The sequence below is a fragment of the Felis catus genome, chromosome B1, assembly GCF_018350175.1.
Source record: "Felis catus isolate Fca126 chromosome B1, F.catus_Fca126_mat1.0, whole genome shotgun sequence".
NCBI lineage: Eukaryota > Metazoa > Chordata > Mammalia > Carnivora > Felidae > Felis > Felis catus.
This window is the reverse complement of record NC_058371.1, coordinates 145,220,658-145,235,798: the sequence shown is the minus strand read 5'-3', so window position 1 is coordinate 145,235,798 and position 15,141 is coordinate 145,220,658. Positions and strand designations below refer to the sequence as shown.

At 39.1% G+C, this 15,141-nt stretch overlaps 1 protein-coding gene across 2 annotated transcripts in view; it reads left to right on the top strand.

Moving 5' to 3' along the window:
• Nucleotides 1-15,141, top strand: part of MTHFD2L (methylenetetrahydrofolate dehydrogenase (NADP+ dependent) 2 like) — a 145,772-nt gene that overhangs the window by 45,904 nt on the left and 84,727 nt on the right. Inside the window, exons 4-5 of one of the 2 annotated variants that reach the window (XM_023253046.2) lie at nucleotides 3,724-3,876; nucleotides 5,071-5,178. In XM_023253046.2, the coding sequence (XP_023108814.2) occupies nucleotides 3,724-3,876; nucleotides 5,071-5,178 (261 nt within the window). The remainder of the gene's footprint in view (nucleotides 1-3,723; nucleotides 3,877-5,070; nucleotides 5,179-15,141) is intronic. The other variant, XM_023253047.2, reaches the window with a different exon arrangement.

The following is a 15,141-nucleotide window of genomic DNA, read 5'->3' as shown; positions in this document are numbered from 1 at the left end:
TTAAGCTTTTTGTTTTGTCTTTGCTGAACCACAGCTGCAATTTGTGTTTAGTTCTCTTAGCCTTGGATGGGCTTCTTGGAGTTTTTCCTCCTGTTTTTATTGTTCAGGAGTCAGAGATTTGAGAATTTATAGATATATTTTGAGTCTCCGCTCTGTGGCTTTCTCCCCTTCTGGTTATATCCCTTCAATTTTAAGCTGCTCTGGTAGCCACAAACTTTGTGCTTTGATTCCTTAAGCAGGTAAGACTGCAGATTATTATCCAAATTCTAGCTGTCCTTTGAATTCTTTGAGTGGCGTCCCTTTCTTTCAGAGGCCCACTCTCCTCCAAATCTGCCTGCTTCTAGTGACTCTCCAGGGTTTTCCAGATGGCTCATTTTAAATAGTAGTTGTTTAAAAAAGTTTTATTGAGGTATCATTGGTATGTAACATTCTATGAGTTTCAGGTATATAACACAATGCTTCCATATGTGTACGTATTGCAAAATGATCACCACAGTAAGTCTGGTTAACGTCTGTCACCATATGTAGTTACAAAATATTTTTTCATGTCATGAGAACTTGCAAGATCTATTCTCTTGGCAACTTTCAAATATGAAATACAATATTATTAACTATGGTGATCATGCTGTATATTACACCAGCAAGGTACAGTGCACGATGGTGTACATTACAACTATAGATCATTGTTTTTTTACATGTGTTTTCCAGTGTTTACAGTTATTGTCTGTGAGAAGTTTGGTCCAAGATAAACAACTTCACCATCCTCAGAAGCGGAGCCTTCTTTAAATAATGTGGTCAGAATAGTCCTTACATATAACATAGAATTTATGGAAAGATTTGAAAGAAGGGGGGGTTTTGGCCAAAGTGACTGTTTGTTTTGAAGCCTCCAGGCAGACAGAAGAACTATAACCAATGTGGGAAATGCCTGATATATTTGGAGAATAGCAAGAAATGCAGAGTGACACCAAAAGAACAAGACAAGGGAAGAGTAACCAGTATAAGATCAGACAGACAACTAAAGTTTTGGAGCAGTACACATCATGCGGGGTCTTGGAAAGAAGACTCCTGTGATACGATGTGCATTTCAGAAGTGTAATCATGTTGCTATTCTGTGAATAGATTGTATGGATGCAAATGTAGAAGCAGGGAATTAATTGGGATGCTGTCATAAGAATTCACAGGCGAATTAATGGCCACTCAAACCAGACTAGTATCAGTGGACACGGCGAGACTAATGAGGTGCTAGATACATTATAAAGGAATATTCAACAGATTTTCCAATGGAGTGGATGTTGACTGTGAGTCAAAAGGACTCCAGACTTTTTTGGCAAGCAGTTCAGAAGGATGGAATTGCCATCAACTGAGTGGAGAAAGCGATGGGTGAATTGGTTTAATAAGACAAGGTCTGTGCCCTTTAAGGCTCACACTCATAAGCCAGAGAGATAATTAATAACTAATGTTATCAACTAACTGAAATAATGTGCTAAGTACTTTTTCTTTTAAGTCTATTTCTTTCATTTGAGAGAGACAGCACTTGTAAGCAGGGGAGGGGCCGAGAGAAAGGGAGGGAGAGAATCCCAAGCAGGCTTCTCACTGTCAGTGCAGAGCCTGATGTGTTTGGGGCTCTATCTCATGAACCACAAGATCATTACCCGAGCCAAAATCAAGAGTGGGGCACTTAACTGACCAAGCCACCCAGGCGCCCATGTAGTAAGTACTTTTTATAGCAGCTTTGTGGGAGAGCAGAGGAGGAAAATGTGTCATTTCAATTTGTGATGAAGGAACAGGTGGCAATCGATCAATGTGTTGTTAGGAATGACTAGGGTGGGAAAGAACAGGGAGGAAGGAATTAGTTATGGAAAGGTCATCATGCATTTTACGAACAATAGCACAAAAATGCAAAAGTTAATGCTAAGGGCTTGGGAATGGGACACTGCTTAGTGTGACTAGAGAAGAAGAAGTCATAATGGTGGTTGGGAAAGGGATGGAGTGCTTGGAGAGGAGGCTTTAGGAAGAAGATACAACCAGGTCGAGGAAGGGATTATTTACTATGCTAATGAGCTTACACTTAGCCAACAGGCATTGAGGCAGTGGAAGGAGGTATTTTTAAATAGACATGTAAAAATCCTTGGATGGAAAGTAAACCAATAATTTGTTCTTTTTTTTTTTCCTGTTCATTGTCCAAAGGCAATTAAATGCTAAATACATATAAACCCATACACATATATGGACACACATACATACAACCCAACACACAGTGTTGTGGTTCTATAGACCGGTCTCTCAAGGCAGTCCCTGAGCTGTTCTATTGTAATATTATGGTTATAATTTGAGGACTTTTTTTTTTTGTGGTATGATTTAATTACCTCATGATTGTAAATAGAGGTGAAACACAGAGTGAATAATACCAGTTTTCCTATTCATTTGGGTAGGATTTTAAGTGGCTAGTTTTTTGCACATATTCTATGGGTCAAAAATGTTTTACAACCATTGTGAAAAAATTGATGCTATTGAATCTCATGATTGTTTCTTCAAGTCATGGCTCCAAGGGAGAAACTTTAGGGGACTTTAAGTAGCAGTCAGTCAAAAACATGAAATCTATTTCCCTTACTCCTATAAGGAAAGAAAGTATTGGTTGTAAAATACCTGATGCTTTTCTACATATGTTTAGGCACGTATTAGTTAACTTAGGAATACTGTTGTATTTGGAGGCCTAGAAGAAACAGTGGATTCCTTGGGATACGTTAGGGTTATCAAATGTCTTGATTAGAAGGGATGTGGGGTCCCTTCTGATTTTAATTTTTTTAAATAATGTTTTAATGTTTATTTATTTTTGAGAGACAGAGAAGGATACAGAGAGAGAGGAAGTGGCAGAGAAAAAATGGAGACACAGAATCCAAAGCAGGCTCTAGGCAGTGAGTTGTCAACACAGAGCCCTATGCGGGGCTTGAACCCAAGAGCTGTGAGATCATGACCTGAGCTGATGTCAGATTCTTAACTGACTGAGCTACCCAGGAGCCCCTGATTTTAATATTCACTTTTACTACTTACTTTTCAAAATGAGATGATGATTGCCATCTTCTATCTCTTTTGCTTGGTTTATTACTCTTACTATGTTATTTTCCTTCCAAATGGAAAACCAAAATGGTATTTTGGATATCAGTGTGCTAGTTCTTCAGAGAAAGGAGGTGTGTGTGTGTGTGTGTGTGTGTGTGTGTGTGTGTGTGTGTGATTTGTTTTTTATTATGTCATTTGGGAGGAAGTTAGGCATTCATGATGTTATGATTATTTTAGCACCAACAAGTCCTTTTAATCTGTAATCCTAGAAATATTCAATAGAGGCCTATTGTATAAGTGTCTTATATGGGGAAAACATAAATTTAAACCATACGTAGGTAAACTTATTGAGGCAAAGACTTAGGGCCTCTTTCCAGATCTCATTGGTATTGTTTTAAAATAAAACTTGTGAAATACCAGTTTTTTCCCCTTCACCAGGCCAGCCACTTCTGGCCCTGTAATCGCATACACTCTTATGATTGGTTAATTATAACCACCAGTCAAAAGCATTTTGACTTACTGTTTTGGTGGAAAGAAAAAGGAATTGAGTAAGAATTTTACACCTTTCCTGATACTGAATCATAATATAGGTCTTCAGATTTCATTTTCCAGACCTCCAAATAACTGACCATTTTAAAATTAAGACCGATTTTATTTGCTTTTCAGACCACGTGGATGAGCGAACAGTATGCAATGGAATTGCCCCTGAAAAAGATGTAGATGGATTTCATATTATCAATATTGGAAGACTGTGCCTTGACCAGAATTCTCTCATACCGGCCACTGCCAGTGCTGTTTGGGAAATAATCAAAAGAACAGGTTGGTAATTTGTGGCCTGCAGGATGGGGGTGCTGAATGCCAAACTGAACACATGTACATTGCCTTGCTGGAAACATCTCCATCCTACTGAGTAAAAGAAAATGATCAGCTATAAAACTTCGGTGTACAGAAACTTATAAAGTGACAAAAGTAAAAAAAAAAAAAACAAATCTAAAATAAATAAAATGAGAGATATGTGCCAGGTTATAGGTAACTGTTGTTGCCCCTTTTGGGCATGAATTTTTCAACTAGTAGGTTTGTCTCCCTGCTTTTAAATTGTAAACTTAATGTATTTTGGTGGACACTTTCCAAAATGAGTTCTGTGTGTCCTTACTTTTAGAAACAAAATTTGATGAACATATATGCGCCATCTCTAATGCCCTACGGTTTTACTATAGTCATTTGCATTTGAATTTGTGCTCTAAATACAGTGATACTCTCTTGGGCCCTTGAGGTGTATAGAGATATTTACCGCTATGTTAAGCAAGACCAAATTGCCCTTATGTTTGTAATTGCCCCACCTTCATCGCTGTCCCTTCCATTTCTGACAGCATCTTCTCCTTTCTAACCTACTATTTAACCTGAAAATTTCCAAGAGAAAGCAGATCCTAGAACCACCCTCTTAGGACATTAGTACTTGTGAAAACTTTAATTCTAACTGCTTCATTGTACTTAGGAAGAAACCATACCCAAGGAGGTAGAGTGCATTGTATCTGCAGGTTGTATCTTTCATCCTTTCCGGGTCCCTGAAAGTTCAGCAGCTCTCTAGGGGGTAAAGTGCATGAACTTTGTAAAAAATATGCTTTTTCCCACCTCATTTTGTTCCAGATTCACTGAAAGTCTGATTGCCAGTTAAGCTTGCCATTGTCGTACTTTGCTTACTTCATAATTAGTAGTTAATATAGAGTAAGTCTTTGCATGTCTAAATCTTCACGTGAATCTCTGTGTTTAAAAGTAATTTAATGGCAACTTGCAAATGCAGTTTTTTAATGAGGGCAATTACAGAGGAAGTGACAAATCCGAGAAGCATAAAAAGAATATTTATAAATAATGAATGTGGGCGCATTATAGACAAGCCACACAGTAATTCAAATTTAATTAGAAGTTTTTAAAGAATGTTTCAGCTGGCTGTTCACATGCTTAATTTGCTTCTTGTTGTTGATCCTTCATTTAAATCAAACTCTGTGTTTTAAGGGATTGAAACATTTGGGAAAAATGTGGTTGTAGCTGGAAGATCCAAGAATGTAGGGATGCCCATTGCCATGCTTTTACACACTGACGGAGAGCACGAACGGCCAGGAGGTAGGTAGGACCTTGGAGATTCTGTGTACTCTTATAATTTTACTCATTCTTAAAATCATCAAGTAAGGATGTTTGAAAATGTGATTTGGCATATTTGTGGATTTATGCAGATAAAATCTCCCCTTATTCTTCATCCAGTGACATGAGCACCTTGAAAGTGAATAAAAGAATTGCTAGACATATATGGCCCCTTTGTTCCTATTACTACTATTATTTTGGCCTTATACACTTTCTTTAAATAATTGATAATATAAACATTAAGAAAAGTGGAAAGCCACTAGATACATGACAATCACATGCTGATAGCCTTCTGCTGCCTCACGCGTGTGCGTGCGCACACACACACACACACACAGTCTGCATCTTTAGGGTTCAATGTACAAATATATAGATTATTTCTCATTGTTAACCTTGGTGAATTCCACTTTCTTGACCTTAAATTTTTAAAGATTTCTTTTAGGATCTTTGTTGTCATAAGGCATATGAAATAATTTTTTAAGCCACAATGCCCTATGGAAAAAGAAGCCCAGTGATATTGCATCATTTATCTAAAATGATGATTGATGAGACTTTTGAATATTACTTTTCCTTCCTGGGCCTAAGCATTTAAATATCGCCACAAATCAAAATGGGTATCGGGATCATAGTAAATTAGGGCCTGATAATGACTCCAGGTAAGTTTAAAACCCTTGGTTTCAAGAAACTCTTGGAAAGGCCAAGTCTAGTAGTGTGAACATCATTTTTGTGGTGAATGCCTACAATTCTACTGTTACTATTCACTTGTAACTTCATCTGCTAGTGCTTATCCATCTGTCTTTTAGGTATAATAAAGATATTGATTCATATTGGCCTTTATGCAATTGTTTCTATGTTAAACAAGGTAAACCAACCAGAAGTTTTTACCTAGGTATACCATTTTTGTTGGAAAATTTTGAGTCTCTGTCGGTACATGGAGTTTTTTTCTTCCTTTTCACCACTTTATTTTCCAATCTCATCAATAACATAACAATCAGCGTTATGTTTTTCCACGACTCGTATGGTACTTTCTAATAAACTGTCTTATTTCGTTCTCAGTAATTTTGGCATATATTAATAGTATTTGCATTTTGCAGCTAAAAGAAATGAGCTTTAGAGACTTCCGGTGACCTGCCCAAGGCCACTCAAGAAGTAGTGAATCCGGAGCAGGGAGCTGGGAGCTGGGTGCTGACCGGGTTTGAGAGGATGTACTTGGAGTCAGATCCCTCTCCTGCCATATGCTCTGTATCCTTGGATAAGACATTTAATCCATGCAAGTCTCCACTTTTCACATCTGTAAAGTGCAAATAATATTAATATCTCTTTCACTGGGTTATTGTGAATTTTAGATGAGGTAAGAATGGGAAGCTCTAATTACATTGCCTGACACAATAAATTAAGTAAGAGCTTGCTTGGTCCATATGGACTGTGGCTATTACTATTATTTCCATTATGTGCTTAATTTAATAATCTGTGACCATACTAACTATAGAGTTTAGAGTAATATGATCCAAGGTTAATGTATTTTTCACCTTCATTTGAAATTTTATTGTATTTTTCTGGTGGGATTTATGTTTGCCTTTTGTTTTTGGATCAAATCTAGTCTTTGTTGTACTAATCTGTATAAACATAGAATTTATAAAGTCTATAAAGTATTGATTAGAAATATGACACCATAATACTCCAAATCATATAGTTCATTGCATTTTTTCTCTTAGATATCAATATATTACATGCTGCTTTCTGGATAAATTTCCATTTTGAATTACTTATTTGTCTATAAAATTAAGTCTGTGAAAATCAATTTATCCCTTCTTTATGCAATTTTAAATTGGACATCAGTATGTCCTAGTACATACTAACTTCATAAATATTTTATACTTTGTGTTTTAAAATATTCTCACTTGAATGCATGTTAAAAATTGAATAAACGTGGAATTGGTTATAATACCGGTTACTTACAAGCCAGGTAGTTAAATTTACATTTCTCATAGCAGCACCTAGGTGCCGTTATAATTACAGTATCCAAAAAGTAATAAATTGTATTAAAAATGATGTTGGGCAGTTTGCAACATGGGTGTTGTTTAATCTCATGCATATTTAATAGGAGTATGGTGACATATATGATTAATATAATGAATTGTTGAGAGCTGCTTACTGAAGATTTGGAGTCTGTGGGAAAGTTAATATTTCAAACGTCCCTGTCTGTTAGAGCAGTAATTATGTGCGGTGACTACAAGTGCATTGTTAGCTAATGGAGATAATGAAGGGGGATTAACTCGGCAAATTCATATCTATAGAGCTGTTCTGATGACACTCACAGTGTTGAGCATTCAGCTCACACTGTATTTCTTTGCCAGAGAGATTCAGAACCCTAATGATTCATTTGTGTCTTAAAGCCAACGATAATTGTCCTGGAAGAAAAATGGCCATACTGTAATTTAACTTGATTAATATGTGTCTACTCTTGGCTAGCTTTCAGTCTTGATCATGTGGGACATAAATCCCAGCTGTTTGGTGAGAAAAAACTTCTTTTAATTCCTCAAGGGCTTGGAATATTTAGACGGAGAATGGCTTGGAATATTTAGACAGAGAATGCGCTACAATCTTGGGGTAAAGGGTAGTGTTGATGCTCAACACAGCAGGATGCTGCAGGGACATTACCTTCTGCTGAGGACATGTTATCACAGAGGACATGGCGTCTGAGGTGCTCTGTAGTTTATAGTGGGTGAGAGATGGTTCCTGTCCTTCAGGATCTTATAGTCTTGGTACTAACAGGGGGTGTAGATACAGAGGTGCATGATACACAAGTTGTTTTAAATTGTAAATGTTCAATGGCACAAAATAAAATTTGGCATCTCTAAGCAAACATTCCATTTGCTTAGGAAAGCCTATGGTTAATTGAAGGGGCATAAAGATACTGACAATGGACAATCTCTTCTCAGGAACTCCACTACTTATAAGGATGCTTAAGTGCCATTGCGACCGCCTGTAGGTCACTGCGTGTTCTTTTAACTTCTTTGTGCGTAGTAACCTACCCCGTTTCACCTTCTTTCAGAATGAAAACTGATTACCATTGGTCTCAACCCAGCGTCTTGATTTTTAGCTTTACGGTGAGGAAGTGAAAGAGAAGTTCTTCAGTTCTGCTAAAACAGAAACTCCTTCAAGATAACAAAGCACCCTAGTGACCAGGTGTTAAGATGATTAACTTGTCGCCAAAAGAATGCAGAACTGGATTTTATTTCAACATTTTTTAGGGTAAATTTCTTTCTGCGTATTTTCAATTCTTATGTAGGGCATCTCATCCAAATAGATCCCCCCAAATGCCCACAGCATGGGCTCACATGCTTCTCCTTTAACTGAAAGGTTGTGGTGTCACTTCAGTGCCTGCATTGGTGCAGGGACCTTTTCAAAGAGCATTTCGAAAGAATCAGCCCTGCTTAGAGTCCTGTGGGCCCAGAGATCTTCTTGATTTCATTCAGGCAATACGCATTCAGTTCTCAATTCTCTGTGAAACGCTGTGGGGAACAGTGGTAGAAAAGACTTAGTTCTCTGGTTTCTGGAAGATGACAGTTTGCATCCTTAGGGCTCCTCTTCCGAAAGAAAACTGTGTTTTCTCAAAGCACTGCTTCCGCATTGGTGTTCAGTGTTTGAATTCACACCGTCCTCGTGCTGCGACTTTCCGTGCCTCGGGTATAATTGTCATGCAAGGCGCCTCCTACCTGAGTAGAAAACCACAAGACCTTTTGCCAAGAGAATGCCCTTCCTTTGGGACGATTGGCTCTCGTTGTGAGAATGAACATTTTTGCCAGACTGGGAGCGTTATCTCTCACCTACAGGAGTGCTTTCAGGCGGTAATACAGGAGTGGATGTTCCAGGCGGTGCAGCCGGAACATACTATGAGTGGTATGCGTCATTAAGCTCAGTCCAGTGCCAGGTTGGGCCAGGCACTCCCGGGTTTCAAAGAGAAGAGCCAAACAGGAACGCCTAGGAATGCAGGAGTCATACAAAGGATCACACCGCACAGAGTGAGACTCTAAGTCTTGTCAGCAGCAGAGTAGAGCAAGGTGCTCCCTATCTCCGTGGAATGAACCATTATCAAACTGGGGCAGGGAGAATGGCAGGCATTTCGGTCTCTGTTCCTCCCGTCCCACTACCCCTGAGTTAGAAACACCCATGGTAAGCTATTGGAGATATACTATGTCTTGTGTTGCCCCTGTGTTGTTTAGGCTTGACTGAATTCCAGCATTGTGCTTGCACAGTGGAAAGCCATAGGAAAAAAGATGCTTCTTCTAGTCTCCTTTCCTTCTTTTTTTAAAAAGTTTGTTTATTTTTGGAGAGAGAGAGAAACAGAGAGAGTGAGTGTGAGGGGGTGAGGGGGTGAGGGGCAGAGAGAGGGGGGGTGAGAGAGGATCCCAAGCAGGCCACATTGTCAGCCCAGAGGTTGATGTGGGACTCAGTCTTGTGAACTGTGAAATCATGACCTGAGCCGAAATCAGGAGTCGACGCCTCATCCACTGAGCCACCCGGGTAACCCCTAGTCTCCTTTTCTAAGCTGAATAATGAGAGTACTGTTTCATTTTTAATACCTCCTTAACTCAGCCAGCTCTTATATGGAAAGCACTGTATTTGGAAAATATCATGTGTTCCTTTTTTGTTTTGTTTTGTTTTAGCGTTTATTTATATTTGAGAGACAGAGGGAGACAGAGCATGAGCAGGGGAGGGGCACAGAGAGAGAGACACACACAGAGAATCCAAAGTAGGCTTGGGCTCTGAGCTGTCAGTGCAGAGCCCTACGTGGGGCTCAAACTCACGCTTAACCGACTGAGCCACCCAGGCACGCCTGGAAAATATCATGTATTCTTATATCGGACAGTTGGGACAGTTACACTCTTGCAATTAACATTAAACATTATTTAAAGTGTAAAGTGGCATCCCAAACTTTCTCTTTCCCTTTCATTTTCTCTCTTTCCCCATGACTTCAGAGTACGAGACATTTGTTTTCTTGCCAGAACAAAGCGTCCCTTTTCTAGTGTCTGTAAGCCTGATTGTTCAGTCACTCGTAAGGCTATTGTGGTCTGTTCCACACTGCCTGTCAAGCCACTCCTCCTGGCGGTGCCTTCCTGGCACCTGATGCTGAAGTTCCAGAGAACTACATGCTGGTCCCCAAACATGCCCTCTCTTCCATGCCTCCTTGCCCTCATATCGCCTGTTCCCTCTGTAGGGAACGCTGTTTCCCACCACTCACCTGCTTTCCTGCCCCCCCCCCCCAGCTTACAAGATGCAGCCCAAATCTTCTGACTGTATGCATGTTGTATATGCTGCCATCACAATACTATTCCTCTTGCATATTGATCGTCTACTTATGTCTACTTATTCTCCTTTCCTACACACGCATAGTGAACATGAACTTCTTTTTTGTTTGAAGTTTATTTTATTATTTATTTATTTATTTATTTATTTATTTATTTTGAGAGAGAGAGAGAGAGAGAGAGAGAGAGAGAGACGATCCCAAGCAGCCTCTGCATTGTCTGCACGGAGCCCGACCTGGAGCTCCATCTCACAAACTGTGAGATCATGACCTGCATTGAAATCACGAGTCAGACGCTTAACGCACTGAACCACCCGGATGGCCTGGGAAACATGAACTTCTTAATGACACATATTTGTCTCTTGCTTTTTGTAGCTCTGAAATTTAGCACAGGGCTTGGCATATAATAAGGCAACTGGGCAGTCCACCAAGAAAAGTTTATTTAGTGTTTCCTGTGTGTCAAGTACTGTGCTAATATTGTAGACAATAAAATTACAGGCTAGGAATTTAAAATAAAACATTGTTGTTTACTGAAAAAGAAAATCCCTGTATATTGGGAAGGAAGAGGTAGGAGAGAGAAGTGGATAGGTGCTTACCACGCCTGAATTCCTTCATATTTTAAAATTACAGGAGTTTAGGGGTGCCTGGATGGCTCAGTCGGTTAAGCGTCCAACTTCGGCTCAGGTCATGATCTCACAGTTCCGAGGTTCAAGCCCCAGATCAGGCTCTGTGCTGACAGCTCAGAGCCTGGAGCCCGCTTCAGATTCTGTGTCTCCCTCTCTCTCTGCCCCTCCCCCATTTACACTCTGTCCCACTCTTTCTCTCAAAAATGAATAAGCATTAAAAAAAACAATTAAAAAAATAAAATTAGAGGAGTTTATATGAAAATATAATTTAAGACGCTCTTCCCCCCAAGAATCAGATCATAGCGGGAAGAGTCAGGGGAAAGAGAGAGATCTCCTGTCACTGGAAGGGAGGAGAGGATATTGCTGACAGCATTAATTGAAAGAGGTCACAGTGTTTTTCCAGGGAAAACATTTAGGATGTATCATTTTCTTTAGACCAACTTTCCCCCTGCCTCAGGCTACTGACAGATACTGCCTCTTCTTACAGAGGAGCTGGTTTCTTTGTTACTAAGTGTGGGGAATAAGAAGGCGATTAAACCAGCTCTTGATCTGTCCTCTTGAACTTACCATCTGGTAAGAAAGACAACCATGAAACAGTTAGGTATGATGACTAATCACTATAATTGTGCAAAGTGCTGCAAAAGAGAGGTAGAGCTTTCTATAATGAAAAATTTGGCTGTAGGAAGGAGTGAATGATTTCTAATTATATTTCTAATTGTGTGAATTTGATACCCTTTTATTGTCTACCCTCCTGTTACGATTCTTCCCTTCAGACCAAAAAAAATCCCACCTAAGAGGCAAAACCAAAAATATCTTCTACTTGAAATTATTAAAAATTTCTAAAATGTGGAAGAAAAAACTTCATTCTCTTCAAAATAAATAATTCATACCATGAATACAAATGATGCTTTGGTGATTAAAAAAAAAATAAAGTCAATGCCAAGAGGGTTCTCATACAAAGGTACTAAATATCCTTAAAAGAGTGTCGGCTCTATTCTGTTTGATCAGTAAATATCTCGGAAGTTTCTCCAATTTTTTGTTCTTATAATATGTTGCTCTTCTTATTCTGAGGTCTTCTTCTATTTCCCATCGTGAACGTTTCTTCAGGCTCTCTGGACTTTTCCAGCACTGCTTCTCTTTGCTCCCTCCCTCCTTATTCTGATTTAACCCCTTACCTATCATCCTTCAGCCTTGCAGATAGGAGTGCTCCCTCCTCCTCACGTATATACAGCTCAACTGAGATGTAGCCTCTTGATCAGGCTTCTCTGATAGCCTCTCCTACCATCTCACACACCCCACTGTGGAGAATCTGAAGAACTCTTCCTTCACATCATTTATCAGTTTGTGATGAGCATTTCTTCGCGTCAATATTTGATTAATGTTCACCACACTCACTGGACTGTTGACCCCACCAGAGCAAAGACCACATCTGTGTATCTTCCCATTTTATCTCCAGCACCTAACCCAATGGCTGCCTAGAAAGTCTTTGTTCAACAAATGAATGGATAAATTTACTTTATTTGTAGACCAAGAGTGTCATGAAAGGTTTGTCTTTGCTTTTGTGTTTGTTTCTGTTTTTATTTTACAGTGCAATATTGGTTTCAGGAGTAGAATTCACGGATTCATCACTTAGATACAACACCCAGTGCCCATCACAACAAGTGCCCTCATTAATACCCAACACCTATGTAACCCATCTCCTACCAACCTCCTTTCATCAACCTCAGTTTGTTCTCTATTTGTCCCAACAGACAAGTTGAGTCTCTTGTGGTTTGTTTCCCTCTTTTCTCTACCCCCCCACCCCTTCCCATTTGTTCATCTGTTCTGTTTCTTAAATTCCACAAATGAGTGTAATCATATGGTATTTGTCTCTGACTATTTCGCTTAGCATAATACATTCTAGCTCCATCCACGTTGTTGCACATGACAAGATTCCATTCTTTTTGATGGCTAAGTAATATTTCATTGTATAGATAGATAGATAGATAGATAGATAGATAGATAGATAGATACAAATCTTTATCCATTCATTAGTTGGTGGATATTTAGGGTCTTTCCATAGTTTGGCTATTGTTGATATTGCTGCTATAAACATTGGGGTACATGTATCCCTTTGAATCTGTCTTTTTGTTTCCTTTGGGTAAATACCTAATGCAATTGCTGGATCATAGGGCATTTCTATTTTTAGTTTTTTGAGGAACTTCCATACTGTTCTCTAGAGTGGCTGCACTAATCTGTAGTCCCACCAGTGATGCAAGAGGGTTCCCCTTTCTCTGCATCCTCTCCAACCCCTGTTGTTTCTTGTGTTATTAATTTTAACCATTCTGACACGTGTGATATGTATCTCATCGTGGTTTTGATTTGTAATGAAAGATGTTTTTTAAAAATGTTTATTTATTTATTTTGAGAGAGAGAGAGAGAGAGAGCATGCACACAAGCCAGGGAGGGGCAGAGAGAGAGAGAGAGAGAGTCCCAAGCAGACTCCTCACTGTCAGTGCAGAGTCCGACAGGGGACTTGATCCCATGAACCATGAGATCACGACCTGAGCCAAAATCCAGAGTTGGATGCTTAACGGACTGAGCCAGCCAGGCACCTCTGTAATGAAAATTTTAATACAACTATTAATAAAACACATTCTTAGAAACACTGATGTACTGCAAAATCTTAAATGGGTTTGATTCTTTTCTTAGAGGAGAGGAGTTAGTTGGTCAAATAAATTTGGGAAATCTGGATTAAACAAAATCAAACATCCAACTTGACTGTGATATTTCTTGGAGACTTTAATATAGTAATATAGCACAGCATAGCTTTTAACATAGTGAGCACCGTGAATCTTTGAGAAGGTAATCGTATTTAGTATTTCACTCTGGAAGTTGTTTTTTTTTTCCTAACAAAGTATGTATATTTATATCTATATTTTTGCTATATTCGTATTAGTATACCCCCAGAGGTCTAGCCTTTTTCCACAGAGAGGAAGAATAGAAAGGACAGTAAGCAGCACATTGTTCTTTGACATGTCTGCATTTTTTCACTCTCAAATGCAGACAGAAACCTTGGGAATACTTAGTGTTTGAATATGCTCTTTCAAGCATGTTTACAGAATCCTGCAATTGTAGTAAGATCCCTGAGTTTATTTTCAACTGTTGATCTTGAAGAGCACAGCATAAATGCAAAACTTACATAAAGCTGTAACAAACAGATCCTCCCCTACCAACACACACACACATCCCTTCTAGCCAAGGCAACTAGAAAGGAAAAGCAATACTTTGACTCATGCTAACACCCTTGTCTCATGGCTGAGCTGGCCAGCTCATTTTGGCTAGGAATTGAAAGGGTCTGATTGCCTTAGTTAGCTTTGCGTAGTTTAAAATCTGTTTCACAGTCAGAAATGCTACTATCAATCATGACTTGGCAATTTGGTACCATGGGAAATTTGGCCACCTGGGGAACTGATTCATGTAGATGACTCAAAACATTTCATCCCTACTCATAAGAAAGTAATCCTAGAATGTAAGGCTTCAAAGCCATTTATCTTCATTTATGACTGCCATGTTGTTCACACCATAGCTGCAGTCTTGATTGATGAAGATTGACTCTCGGAGCAGGAAAACCTATTGTTAATGAGCATTGACTCTTTGGTCATTTTGCCTGACTGCACATTATGTTCGTGCATGTCCCTTATCTCACATGTATGTACAGTTTTTGGGAGAGTTAAATGAGCTAATACCTATAAAGAGTTTACTATTCATACATTCTAAGTGTTGAGTACATGTTAGCTTATTCTAAAGAGTATTTAAGGTGGGTCACAGCAATGTATAAAACACAATGCAAATGAGAAATAGTTAAGAAAAGGAGGAAGCAAGGCCTAGAACTAAAACAGGGCCAAGAATAAAGCTATTAAAAATAGGCATATCGGGGTCCCTGGGTGGCTCAGTCAGTTGAGCATCTGACTTTGGCTCAGGTCATGATTTTATGGTCCTTGGGTTCAAGTTCTACATCAGGCTCTGCAC